Source organism: Molossus molossus, unplaced genomic scaffold (assembly GCF_014108415.1).
Source record: "Molossus molossus isolate mMolMol1 unplaced genomic scaffold, mMolMol1.p scaffold_m16_p_7, whole genome shotgun sequence".
Lineage (NCBI taxonomy): Eukaryota > Metazoa > Chordata > Mammalia > Chiroptera > Molossidae > Molossus > Molossus molossus.
This window is the reverse complement of record NW_023425401.1, coordinates 34,282,391-34,296,183: the sequence shown is the minus strand read 5'-3', so window position 1 is coordinate 34,296,183 and position 13,793 is coordinate 34,282,391. Positions and strand designations below refer to the sequence as shown.

At 41.3% G+C, this 13,793-nt stretch overlaps 1 protein-coding gene across 1 annotated transcript in view; it reads right to left on the bottom strand.

The window, feature by feature from the left end:
* CDK6 (cyclin dependent kinase 6) overlaps window positions 1–13,793 on the bottom strand; it is a 241,563-nt gene that overhangs the window by 112,866 nt on the left and 114,904 nt on the right. The window contains exon 4 of the mRNA XM_036247057.1: window positions 8,329–8,496. Within this exon, the coding sequence (XP_036102950.1) occupies window positions 8,329–8,496 (168 nt within the window). The remainder of the gene's footprint in view (window positions 1–8,328; window positions 8,497–13,793) is intronic.

The following is a 13,793-nucleotide window of genomic DNA, read 5'->3' as shown; positions in this document are numbered from 1 at the left end:
CCCGGGTTCAGTTCCTGCTAAGGGCACGTGCCTAGGTTGCAGTTTGTCCCCGGCCCCCGTTGGGGTCGTGTGGGTGGCATCCAGTTGATGTGTCTCTCTCACATCGATATTTCTCTCCCTTTCTTCCTCCCGCTGTATCTGAAGATAAATGTAAACATGTTCTCTGGTGAGAATTAAAAAACAAACAAACAAAACAAACAAATAAACAAACAAAAACAAAACTAGAAGCTCACATATCCAAAGAACTAAAAAGACTCATCAAAATCCAAGTTATAGAAACATTGTTTTTATGCCCTGGCCGGTTTGGCTCAGCGGTTAGAGCGTCGGCCTGCGGTACAGAGAGACCCGGGTTTGGTTCCCGCTAAGGGCACGTACCTCGGTTGCAGTTTGTCCCCGGCCCTGGTTGGTCGTGCGAGTGGCAGCCACTCGATGTGTCCCTTCACATTGATGTTTCTCTCTCTCTCTCTCTTCCTCTCTCTCCCTCCCACTCTATCTGAACAAAAAATGGAAAAATGTCCTCGGGTGAGGAAACATTGTTTTATATTCAATTCCAAGGACTGTCTCATACTCCTTTGAATGAACATAACATAATACCGGAGTTAAGCAAATTTAGAGGATATGGAATTATCTCATTAAATATAGTTTGTTCGACTAGCCCCTCACCAAGCATGGGAGGCATGTTCCCATAAGAATGTGAAATTGAAGGAAACAATTTTTTCCCCACGTTCTGGATCTCTGAGAAACCTTTTGCTTGCAAATCCTCTCTTACACACTTGGTGTTGTCAGCCTTAAGACAACGCTTGTCTTTACACTCAAATGTGGCCTCACATTTCTCAGATTTGAATGGCATCATAGAAGATGTATACAATGGAATACGAAAAGCAGGCGACGACCAGACCCTGTCCATATTGCACCTTGATGGGACCTGCTGGCTGAGCAGACCTATGGAGGAAGCAAAGAACATCCTGCCCTTTTTCTGGGTAAAATATCCTCCAGGCAGTAGCATTACATGCAGTGCAACTCTTCGTCCAGAACGAATTCGCAACACTGACCACTTATGAAGAAGCTCGAGTTAGGCGAGTCCAACGAATAACTATCTTTTATAAACAAGGAAAACAGTCATTTGATTAACATCCTAAGTATACTCAGTGCAATTAAATCCCCACACGCATGCACACTCCCCCCCAGCAGCCTCTGTACAGTACGGCACACATTATCTTTCCACACGGGAGACATTCATTCTCGCAGTGGTCATCAATGTTTGCTTTCACTGCGGAGGCAGAGCTAACCTATCAGATGGTTACTGAAAATGTGTTTTATTACCACTGAGAATGCGTAACGGAGGATCTGGATGGGTTTCCATGTTTGTCTTGGCTCTGGCATTTTCCACGTACCCAGCCTTGGGAATCCTGAAGAAAACGTGTCCTGTTCCCAGCTCTGTGCACTGCCCCATTGTGTTCCACTTCCCTCACTGGTGAAAGTGAAAACGAAACCGGCACAAACACCCCATTGTTAACTGTGAAATATGTACTGGCAACTGGAAGTTTTCGCAAAACAGACCTGGCTGTGTCATGGCAAGGAGATGTTGAGCAGGAGGGAGTTACAGGAGCCTTTCCGGCTTCAGAGGTGTGTCCTGCCCTTTCCCTGAGGTGCTGAGGCGACAGGGCTTTGGGTTTTTTCCATTGTACTCATGTAATGCTCTTGGTTTGATTTACTCAGTATGCACTGGCAGCGTCTGCAGGCTTCTGTGGGAGCAACTCGGCTGCCCAAGCCGAGGCGCGAACCCTGCCAGGTCTCCATAGTAAATACAACATGCACAGAGAGGAAACAAGCATAAACAATTTATTTTCTCATGTAAAAGATGACATTGTTCTCCGATCTCTGGTCCTGTTTCACTTTGTCAACTTGGTGGTGCCAACTGGGTGCCGTACAATGAGCGATTCCAAACACAGACACAGAAAAGAAGCAGGGATTGTGTGATGCATGTGTCCATGGGGCTGTGTCCAGGTGGGTTCTGAGGAGGAGGCTGGAGACCTCTCTGAGCATCCCACATCCTGGCACGGGTGAGCGGGAGGGCTTCCTTGACCCCTAGACAATAGGGGTTCCTGAGTCCCATGGCCCACCCCACAGACTGTGTCCTTTTATAGTTATCGCTGTTTCTTTGTGTGACCATTTGATCAAGATCTGTCTCCCCATTCTGATTGTAAGTTCTATGAAAGCAAAGACCTTATCCATTTCTGTTCATTCACTATCGTCTTTCAGGTTCCCTGACACATGGAAAGTGATCAATGCTTATTTGTTGACTGAATGCTACAACTCCATTTCATTAATTTCCTTCCTTAGGAAATTAAAAAGCTTCTGAATCTGAAAGTTTCCTTTAGTAGTGTTTACTAAATGCTACCAACCCTGGGGTTAGAGTTGGAAACCATCTATTGCTAGAGGGATAAGAAGGGAATGCAAGCAATTCAATTTTTGTAATACTTGTGGCATTAAATAGGCAATGTTGGGAATCTTCTCAGTTCCAGATTAGAAAATCTCCAAATGAATTTTTGTACTTTGTAAGGATGTCTAATAAAGGTCTTCCCAAGTTTACTATTTATTTGTTGTCTTTTGATGATTTCTAGAGTGGAAGATGTTTCTGGAAGATATATGTCTTTTAAAAGGGAAGATGATTTGCAAAAGAAGACCTTTGGAGAAGGGGAATGTAATTCACTGAGAATTTTATTAAGTCACTAAAAAGAGGGGAACATTCTCACTCTTCCATCATTGAACAAAGTGCAATTTTTCTCCAAACTATGTGTGTTAGACACAGGCCTTTGGAGGAAAAATGCGAATTCTACCTTTTGTCTAACGATTACATAAAAGCCCTCCAAATATACTAGAAAGTCACTGTAACACTGTTCACTGTAGAGTAGAAATGAGTTAAATCAGGCCATTCCTGGGCTTCATCCCAGGATGGTGAGTTATTGAGGCACCAAAAGGAAAATCTCATTTTCAGGTGTAGACTTCTACCCATAGGTGGCTTTATACGGTGACTGTCCTGGGGAGTGAGTGGCTCTAAATGCCTGGGCATTGGCCATCTCATCTACACACAGAAATGGCAATGCTGGCGTGCTCTGGATGGCCCTCAAAGCGGTGTCACGTACAGTGAGATCAGCCCCACGCGTGTGCTGTCCCGTAGAGGCACTTAGGGGATTTTCAGGCAGCCGACACAGGAGCGGATGAAGAGGACGCCTGCTTTTTCCTAAGCAATGACACATTTATAAGACATGCAGCTGTGCACAGGGTGGCAGAAGTTTCATGCTGAGGTCTATGTAAGCAATTAGTCAACCAGGAGGCGCAAATGCATGTCTTGGTGTTCGCCACCATGTCAAAATGTGGCATGAGCTAGTTTTTTTTTTTTTTTTTTAATTATAATTTCAGCAAGACTTACAATATATGTTCATAGGACTGTTGAACATCCGTGGAACCTCTGAACACCCTTTGTAGAACCAGAGAGTTCCACAGAACATAGTTTGATATGCTGTGACGTATTGGAGCCTCTGGTGAGGAAAAGAGGAAAGGACGGAGGTGGTTCTCCAAGCCATTGACAATTCGGTGACTTCAGACTTAACCTGGTCACAGTGCCTGTTGGCATCTCAGTTTCCCCACTTGCACAATGAGGTGGTGCATAGGAGTTCCCAAAGCACCAAATCCAATGGCAACAGAATTGCCTTGTATGCTATGATTCAGTTTAGGAAGGACATAATAAAGATTCTGCATCATGCCCTGGCCAGTTTGGCTCAGCGGTGAGAGTATCGGCCTGCAGACCGGAGAGTCCCAAGTTTGGTTCCTGCTAAGGGCATGTACCTGGGTTGCAGTTTGTCCCTGGCCCTGGTTGGTGTCGTGTGGGTGGCAACCACTCGATGTGTCTCTCTCACATCAATATTTCTTTCTCTCTCTCTCTTTCTCCCTCTCTCCCATCCCCTCTATCTGAAGATAAATGCAAAAATGTCCTCGGGTGGGAATAAAATAATAAATAAATAAATGTAACTGCCCCCCCACCCCCACACACAGAAGATTTTGCATCATAAACAGAGAAGACTACTTTCTCCCTTAGCCGCTGTTCAGAGCGCTTCCTCATGATCAGAGTCGTCATGGGAAGGCTCAAGATGTCCAGGCTGTGCTCTGAGTCTCCCTGTCAGGTATGACCAATGTTTCTGGCTGAGTAGTTGTTCTCTATTTCCCCTTTGTCTTGACAGACAAAAATAAGTTATACTATCCACCACATTTGACATGGCAAGTACTTAGAAATGTTAGCATTAGAAGGACTCTAAATATAATTTTAGCTAGTCTCATAGTCATTTAATTGAATAAGCATATATTCTTGAAACATTTCTGCTACCAAGATTATATAATTGCACCGGTCATGATTTTTATGTATCACTTATGTGCAATGGAAAGGACCTCCCTGTAGCCGGTTCTCCTTGGTTTTCCACAAAGGTAATATTTCAGTGCAGGTCACAAAAGCAGATTTTCACGGTTTCTGAGAAACTCTTCTGGTAAAAATAACTCATGCTAACTATAATGGTCCCTAGTTCCCTTCACTTTCCCAGCACCTTGTATCACGGGGCCTCCGGTGCTTACAGACACTCCCGGCCACGTGCCCACACTGCCGCGCCCTGCAAACTGCGGAGGGGCGCACACAGGGGGCACAGTCTGCTGTTAGGAGGATGGACCTGAGAATTGCTTGTGCAGTTCCCAGTTAGTTGGGGAATTGCTATGCCCTGAGTGTGGTGGGGGTGGGGGTTGGGGTGTCTCGGTGGCACATCTCCTTGGCATCCTGAATTCCACGCCCCATGAAGGGAAGCATGGCTGAAGCACAGGGCCAGTGGAGCCTCCTCCAAAGCATGAGGCCCAGGCCAGGGGGCCCTCTTGTCAAGTCTAAGGTATACATTGTAGCTATCCACATCTTAATTCTACCTTTAAAGAAATTGAAATAAACAACACTCTGTGCGGGTTGATGCATGGGGTTGATGCATGCCTGACTGTGTACTGAGCAGCCAGAACCCAATACTCCCTCCTGACACCCGAGTGTCATGCTGGAGGCAGCCCAGTAAAGTTAGGCGTCTCTAAAGGGCACTTAACCCCCCTCACCAGATGGAGGCAAGTTAAATCATGTGGACGGATGTTATTACACACCTACAGCGACAACCACAGTCCAGACTCACAGTGATTGTCCTAAATTAATATCTACCCAAAAGGCCAACTCCTTCAAGGATCTTACAGCCTGATAAATAAAACCTCCCAAATAATTACAAACAAGATGGAAAGCAGTATTATGAAAGACAGTAATAGAGGTTACTCCGAAATCAGTGAGGGAGAAAGGACAGATTAAGTTCTGCAGTGAGTACCAGAAGGGAACATCTGAGTCAGGCTTTGGAAAATAAGTAAATATCAGCATTCTTTATGCAGTGAGATGTCAGTTTCGAATCAGTTAATTTACAATTCCTTTAACATTCCACAGATTAAGTCGATTCCCAGTTCCTATATGACATAACCCACAAAAAAATGTGTATTTTCAGGAAGTAGAAAAATAAATACCAGTTTAGTCTGGAAAATTGTGATTCCAAGTCGTTTTTTAAATTAAATTAATTTTTTTAAAAAGAATCTTCACCTGAGGATATCTTTCCATTGATTTTCAGACAGAGCAGGAGGGGGGGGGGGCGGGAGAAAACATCAATGTGAGAGAGATGCATCGAGTGGTTGTCCCCCGCACGACCCCAACCAGGGCTGGGGATTGAACTACAACTGGGGCATGTGCCCTTGACTGGAATCGAACCCAAGACTCTTTGGTCCGCCGGTTGATGCTCTAACCGCTGAGCCCAACAGGCCAGGGCAACGATTCTTGAAACAGTGTATCACTGTACTACATGGACTTTTCCCTCTAAATAAAAAACACACAAAACAAGGGGAAGCAATTTAAATGCAGCACTCTAGGAATCATACCCCTTTATTATGACCATTCAATTCCAACTATTAGTTTCAAGTAAAGTCTGCATTTGTTCCAGTGTCTTTTCCAGTTGCTATTTTTTACTTTATGTCTTAATACAGAGTGAGGAGTACAAACTAGACACTGCAACAGCAGGTATTTATGACTGCCTTTCCCCTTTTCTCTATGAAATAATTTGCCTGCATTTTCCTGTCTGAACCTATCAACTTACAGCAAGAATGGAATGTTAATTGATGTTACGCATAAGCTGGGCTATCATTCCTCAAATTTAACAAGCAAAAAAAAAAAAAATCAAAACCAACTGGGTTTCCTGTTTTTATTTATGGTTTTTAGTGCCCGTTTGGGGGGATCAAAATAAAGTGTCTGTCTCAGTGATGGCTCATTCTTTCCTCAATTAATGTACCCAAGGAGACCGGTTCCTTGCATCTGCTCTTAGGATGACTGTCCAGATCATAAAGCCTATTCAAGTTTCTCCCCAAGGCCCTGCAACAACACGAGAAACTACTTCCTGGGGAAGCCTGCAGCCTACCTCACCCTTCCCACTGGGGAAACACACAGACACGGCCCTTTCTGGTGTGATTATATAAGAATACAAGGGCTTGCCTGACCCAGCCCAAAGCTGAGGCGTATCCTTTAACACCATCTTGTGCTTTGTCTTCTCAAAAATGGTGGTGCATGCTGGACAAATTTATCTTTCAACAATGGGGATGCATGCCAAGGAACCCCCTGTAAACATTCTGATGCCCTAGGTAAAGTATGCAGTGTTGGGAAAGTATGCAAGTGCACATGTCCAGGTTGTAGTATCCATATTTCAGGGCTGGGGAAGCAGAACACTTTTGTAAATTCCATGTTTTTCTAAGGCAAGTTATCTCTCTCTGAGAATATCCAACTCCCCTCCCAATTTTCTACTTCTCAGCTAAGGCTTTCCTGGAATGTGGGGAAATAATTTCTGTTGTGCAGAATATTAGTCTCCTTGCAGGCATTTCCACCCTCGGGTCGCTGTGATTGCCAGAGACAAGGTCATACATTTCTCAACAACACCTTGTACCAGGGGCGTGCTGCACCTCACTGAGAACCACTTCAAGGGTAAAGGTGGACCGTATGTGCCCTATACCCCTACACCCGTGACTTTTTATAACTGGCAACCTGTACTTATTAATCTATTCTCCTTTTTCACCCATCCCTCCCAAACTCCCTCCTGTATGTACGGTGTCAGGTGGGTACAAGACTTATCAGGGTGATTGCTTCGTAAGTTATATAAATGTCTAATCACTGTGCTATACACCTGAAACTAATACTGCTTGTCAAATGTAATTGAATAATTTAAAGGCAGAAACCAATAAAAACAGAACATAAAAAAGATGAGTTATATGTGAAAAATGACATATTTACCCAAGAGGATTCGTTTTCCTACGGCTTAATCTAATGCTTTGAGGGCCATTTCTATAGTTATCATAGAATGGAAGGGATTCTCCACCTCAACTTCATGCCTCAGAGGTTAGTAGCACAGCAAAGGGACATCACTTAGCTTTTTTTAAAAAAAATCTATGCTTGAATTCACTGTATGTAAAACACACATTTCAAAGAGAAGGGTTATCAGTGCCTACTTCCAGGCTCCTCTTTTTATCTTTCGGGTACAGAAGTTCACAAAAATTCCTCTCAGAAACAATGAACTAGAAGGAGAAATAAAAGCTAACCAAACTCAATAGCTGTTATGGCTTTTTAGGTCTGAATGAGACATAGGACAGGACACCATAACTGTCCTTTGCCAAAACAGAGCCCTTTCTCTTTTGTCCTGGATGAGCCTCTGCCCGGTAGGGTGGTGCTACTTGTTTCCGGGTCATCCAAGGTCAGTGCGGATTTTCATTTTTCCTTCACAGTTCGCACCTGAGCTTCAGAGGAGTGTCCCACACACCCGTGCAGACATCGTGGCTGCTCCTCAAGCCAGGGTGCTGCAGGCAGGTCAAGGTGCTAGTGCTCTTGTCCCCGACCTTGAGCTGTGTTTCCCCAGACAATATATATGCAGCTCTGAAAACAGTGTTATGGCAAAAAGCATTTAGAAATGTGTAACTGATTCCTTTCCAGTGGCTAAGCGGCAACAGGCTATTTCTGCAATGGGTCCTGTCCACAGCAGGCCCGGCCCAGATGTGTCCGGGGTTGTATGCAGAATGCTTTCCTCCTACCCACTGCTATGCAAAAAGTGCAGATATTTTGCCCACCAGCTGACCACCAGCTGACCACCGGCAGTAATAACATTAGGGGTATGGAATGGGGGCAGTTTGTCATTCAAAAGAGGAAGAATAAGTTTAATGAAGGAACAGCCCTTTCTCACTCACCACTGAGGTAAGAGCCATCTGAAAACTGTAGATGCGGGCAAGGCCGAAGTCAGCCAGTTTTATTTGTCCACTGCTGGTCACCAGAATGTTCTGTGGTTTTAGATCGCGATGCACTACTCGGTGAGAATGAAGAAAATCCAGACCTCGGAGAAGCTGAAACATCATGTCCTAAATAAGACCCCCCCACAAAAAAAAAAAAATCAATACACAGTCAAAACAGAAATTCAACATGCCAAATCCTCCACATTTAAGAGTACTTGGCACACAGAAAGCATTTGATAAATATTTGCTGAATTAATGAATGTTTCCCTTCCTACCTCTCTACCCTCCCATTCTCAAGATCACTACAAAACATTTTACTCTAGACCTGTATTTTATTAATGAAAGGACAATTTAAAAATAGTTTCAGCCCAGCCAGTGTAGCTCAGTGGATTGAGCGTTGTGCCATGAATTGAGAAGTCCCAGTTTGATTCCCGGTCAGGGTACATGCCTGGATTGTGGGCTTGATCCCCAGTGGGGGTTGTGCAGGAGGCAGCCGATTAATGTTCCTCTCTCTCCCCTCACTTCCTCTTTCTCTAAAAAAAAATAAAAAATAAAAAATAAAAAAAATAAAAATAAAAAAGCTTCAGATGCCATATGAAACATTCTGGAAGAATATATACCAAACTGGTGTCAGTGGTTAATGCTGGGGAGAGGAAGTGGGAGGTGGTGAGAAAGGAATATTTTTTACTTCATATACTTCTACACGGTTTAGTATTTGATCTCAGTAATTACAATCCAGTGAATATTAATAATATTAATGGTAATTATTATTTTATAGCACTAAATATTAAGCAGGAACTGTGTCAAGCACTGTTTGAGTACCTTCTTTCTGATTAGTAACTCACTTGATCTATACCACAACATTAAGGTAAATATATCATCACCCCATTTTACAGGTCAAGAAAGTGATACACCAGTGGGTGTACGTAACTGGCCCAAAGTCACACCACTAGCAAGAGACAGTCTTGATTCAAACAAAGTCCAGAAAAACTGGATATTACATCAATGATCAAATGAAGATGTAAAACCAGGTAAACCATCTAACCTCACTCCCTGAGCCTCAGCTTCCCTGTTTGTAAAATGGTAAAGTACCAAAACCTATTTTGTAGGATCAATGTTTATATAGCACTAAGCACAGTAACAAGCATTCATTAAATGGCAGCTCTTATTGCCACACTTATTAACTAGCATAAAGCAGGGGGGCATTCAGAAAATAAACTAATGTCATCACATCTCTCATTTTAGAACTGATAAAATTAGATACAAGATTTAAAACTCAGGAACAGTGTCTGAAAGTAGAAATCTAAAATTTGACCCTGGTATTATCCTCTGAAATCTGGGGTTAATAAGATTGAGCTACCCCTCAAAATATTGTGAGAATGGCATGTACAAGGGAGGATAGAACAACCTAGTTCAGATTGTTAGAAAAATGATTAGGCAGCATCATTGGCTTTACAGCTGTGGGGCGGGGCTGTGGGGACACACTTGTTCAGCAGCTGGACCACTAACCCTCCCCCGGAAAACAGCACATTTGGTTATTGGTTTAAGGTACTAGTTCTGTCTTCACATCTCAGCTTGTTTAAAACCAAAGCCTTAGCTTTTATTTATAAAATGGAGGAAACAGCGCTTCCTTTTCATAATATTATGAGATTTAAATGAAGTAATGTATGCAAAGGGGCCATTCTGGCACATGGCATCACTTAACAAATGATAATTATTAAAGTGTCTCGTTTCCTGGGCGAGGCAGAGTCACAAACAGCTACAGGAAATGTGCCAGTGCTAAGGGTGGGTCTGCACTGACAGGTGAGCTGGGATCCTTCTGGAGATCCACCTACGTGGACACAGTAATCCCCCCTTATCTGCACTTTCACTCTCCACAATGTCAGCTACCCACAGTCAACTACAATCCAAAAATATTAAATAGAAAATTCCAAAATAAACAATTCTTAAGTTTTAAATGCACTTCTGAGTAGTGTGATAAAATCCTGTGCCGTCTGGCTTGGTCCCACCTGGAACATGGATCATCCCTTTGTCTAGCTTGTCCTAGTTGTATATATACTACCTGGTTGTTAGTCACTTATTGCTCTCTCAGTCATTAGGTTGGTTATCAGATGTTTCGATGGGGGTGGGGGGGTAGGGGAAGAGAGAGAGTAAGCACATTCATATAACTTTTATTACAGTATACAGTTATAATTGTTCTACTTTATTATTGTTGTGGTTAATCTCTTACAGGGCCTAATTTATAGATTAAACTTTATCACAGGGCCCAATTTATAGATTAAACTTTATAGGTATGTAAGTATAGGAAAAAACACAATATGCATTGAGTTTGGTCCTATAGTGACTTCAGGCATCCACTGGTGCTCCTGGAACATACACTCTACCCTGTGGATAAGGGAGGACTACTATCTTCTGAATTGGCAGAAGCTGCCTTCTAAATTTCCAAAGGTGAAAACTCCAGAGAAGACTGTACTGTTGATGGACAGTCAGTCCTTCAAGACAAGAACCACAACAGGTCAAACAACAATGAATGAAAATGAGTGTGAAAATGAAGCACAGAATGTTAAGAAAAGTAGTCTTCTGCTGTGGCCAATGAGTCTTTATTGGAAACATATGCACACACTTGTAAGCACTAAATTTTAAATAGCATGACTAACCTAAAGTAATGTCATGCAGGCTCATCATTTTTAGCTTCTTGTACACTAAGTACCAACCATTTAAAACTGTACAATGAATAAATCTGCTAGGTTCATATTTCAAAGAGTAAATCTGCTTGGTTCAAATAATAAGCAGCAAATTAGCAGAAAAAAATTAAACATTTTAACTAATTAATTAATAATAAGGCTCATCTAACTTTAATAAAAAGCCTAAACTACAGAGTATATAAATGTGTGATGCATTTTTTTGTTGTTGTTAATCCTCACCCGAGGATATTTTTCCACTGATTTTTAGGCAGAGTGGAAGGGAGGGAGGGAGAGAGAGAGAGAAAGAGAAACATCGATGTGAGAGAGACACATCGATTGGTTGCCTCCTGCCTGGGACCAGGGGTCTAACCTGCATCCCAGGTACGTGCCCGCATCCCAGGCACGTGCCCTTGACCGGAAATTGAACCTGAGACCCTTTGGTCCTTGGGCTGACGCTCTAATTGCTGAGCCAAACTTGTTAGGGCAAATGTGCAATGCTCTTATTTGTGCATTTATTTATATAGCACATACTATATTTTTCTTAATTATAAAATTGGTGCATGCTTAATGCAGAAAATTATAAAATTAAAATTCCATAAGAAGGACAAAAATCACTCAACGTCTTACCCTTCAGAGAACAGAGAAACATTCACTATTAATTTTTGTGTCGTTCTTGTCTGTGTTTCAAAAACTACGTGTACTGCTAATATTTGTAGGTATAAATATAATGTATATTTATATTATTATAGTTTACATAAATATTATAATAAATACAATTTATATAAATATGATCTATTTGAGCCATAGTATATTAAAAATATTGATAAATAAAAATGGTTGTTGCCCTGGCAGGTGTAGCTCCGTGGTTACAGTGTCAGCCTACACACTAAAGGGTTACAGGTTTGATTCCTGGTCAAAGGCATATATCTGGGTTGCAGATTCAATCCCTGGCCCCAGTCAACACATGTGGGAGGCAACCAATCAATGTGTCTCTCTCACATTGATGTTTTGCTCTGTCTCTCCATCTATCCCCCCCCTTCCACTCTCTCTAAAAATCAATGGAAAAAATATCCTCAGGTGAGGATTAACAACAACAAAAAGGGTTATTATTCTGTACATATTATTTTGTTGTTTTTTTAAAAAAATGTATAATGATTCATTGCAAATATTTTGCCACTACAACAAGACTTCTTCAAATTTTTAATGGCTGCATGGTTTTCCTCCCTGCAATATGCCATAATCACTATTTGGTTTTAGTTGTGTTATTTTGGGACTTATAATAAGAGTCTAGTTCTCCTTTGTTGAAAGGCGAAAATGACTTAACATCACATCTAAGCTGAGGGTAAGCAGTGCAAACCCACATAACTGCACTAACACTGATTCTGTGTAAATGACGCCTATTAACGTAGGAAAAGTCCGTTCTACATAAGAATTATCATTCTTCAGATTTTGTTAGGCTACTTTAAAATACTTTTTGGTTAGTAAACTGGATTTTCTTTGAAACCTACAATATCTAGCCACAGTTAGATTTTCGAACTAGTGAGCCTTTGAATTAATGATTTTTTAAAAATCTTGTTACCTTCAGTAATTCAATTGTGAGGTAGGTTGATGAACACAGTAGATCTGCGTTAAATATGATTTGGGGAGCTCCCCCCCTCAACTTTAACCTTCATTCACTGTAATACCTAATCTCAAATGAAAAATACACTCAACTATCTCAGAAACTCTGGTCACTATTAAGACATGGTCCCAAGTCTTGAGAATAATATGAATGAATAAGTTGTAACACTACACAAAGTACAAAAAAACACAAGGTATGAAACAACAAAATTAAGACATGGTTCCAATTCTTGAGAATCATATGAATGAATAAGTCAATAGGAAAAAACACCTTTCCTATAGAATCACAAGTAGTATTCCGATCAAAGACATTTCAAAGGATTCTCTGCTTAATGTTTATTATCTGTTCTATCTCAATTTATAGTATCATGAGACATACTTTTAAATGAGCTCCTCAAGATTTTAATCTAAATTAATCTGCCTTATACAAGACTCAAATATTTCCCAGTAATCTTAGTGACGCAATGCAAAGATACTGCAATTAAGGCTCTTTAAGTTAAACACAGGTTAATCCTTTTTATGTTACAATGCACAGTCCTGGAATAAAAGGTTGGAACTCCTAGCCATACTGATGATAAACAGGGACTTGGGCCTCACTCTGTATCTTTCTGAAACACATGATGGTAAAGCATGTTTCAACAGGACACCATTGTGGAATGAAGTTTGACTTCCAGTGACTTTAGGTGGGTTTTTGTCCTTGGTAACTCCCCTAGAAAGATTCTGGACTTCAGTTTGAAAACCAGAAATCTTTAATGCCTTGCAATTGTTTCTTTTAAGTGTTCTAGAACTCTAATCCTCTTATTTCTTTAAAAACAAAACAAACTGAAAACTTTTCTAATGGGAAAAAATTTTATCACTGGGTCTTTTTCCAACTACAAATAGTATTAAGTAGGTCCAAAAGATACTGAAAAACACCCAATTTATTCCACACAGTAAATCAAAGTAATGATAGCTTTCAACAGACAATTCTAAATTTTGGGATATATCTACCTAATCAAAGTGATGTATTTACATCCTTAAAAGTTTTAGCAACAAAAATGTACATCAGTAGTTTCTCTATTAAAAATTTTAAAGACATATATACAACATACAGACAAAGATAATCATTCCCCCCTCCTT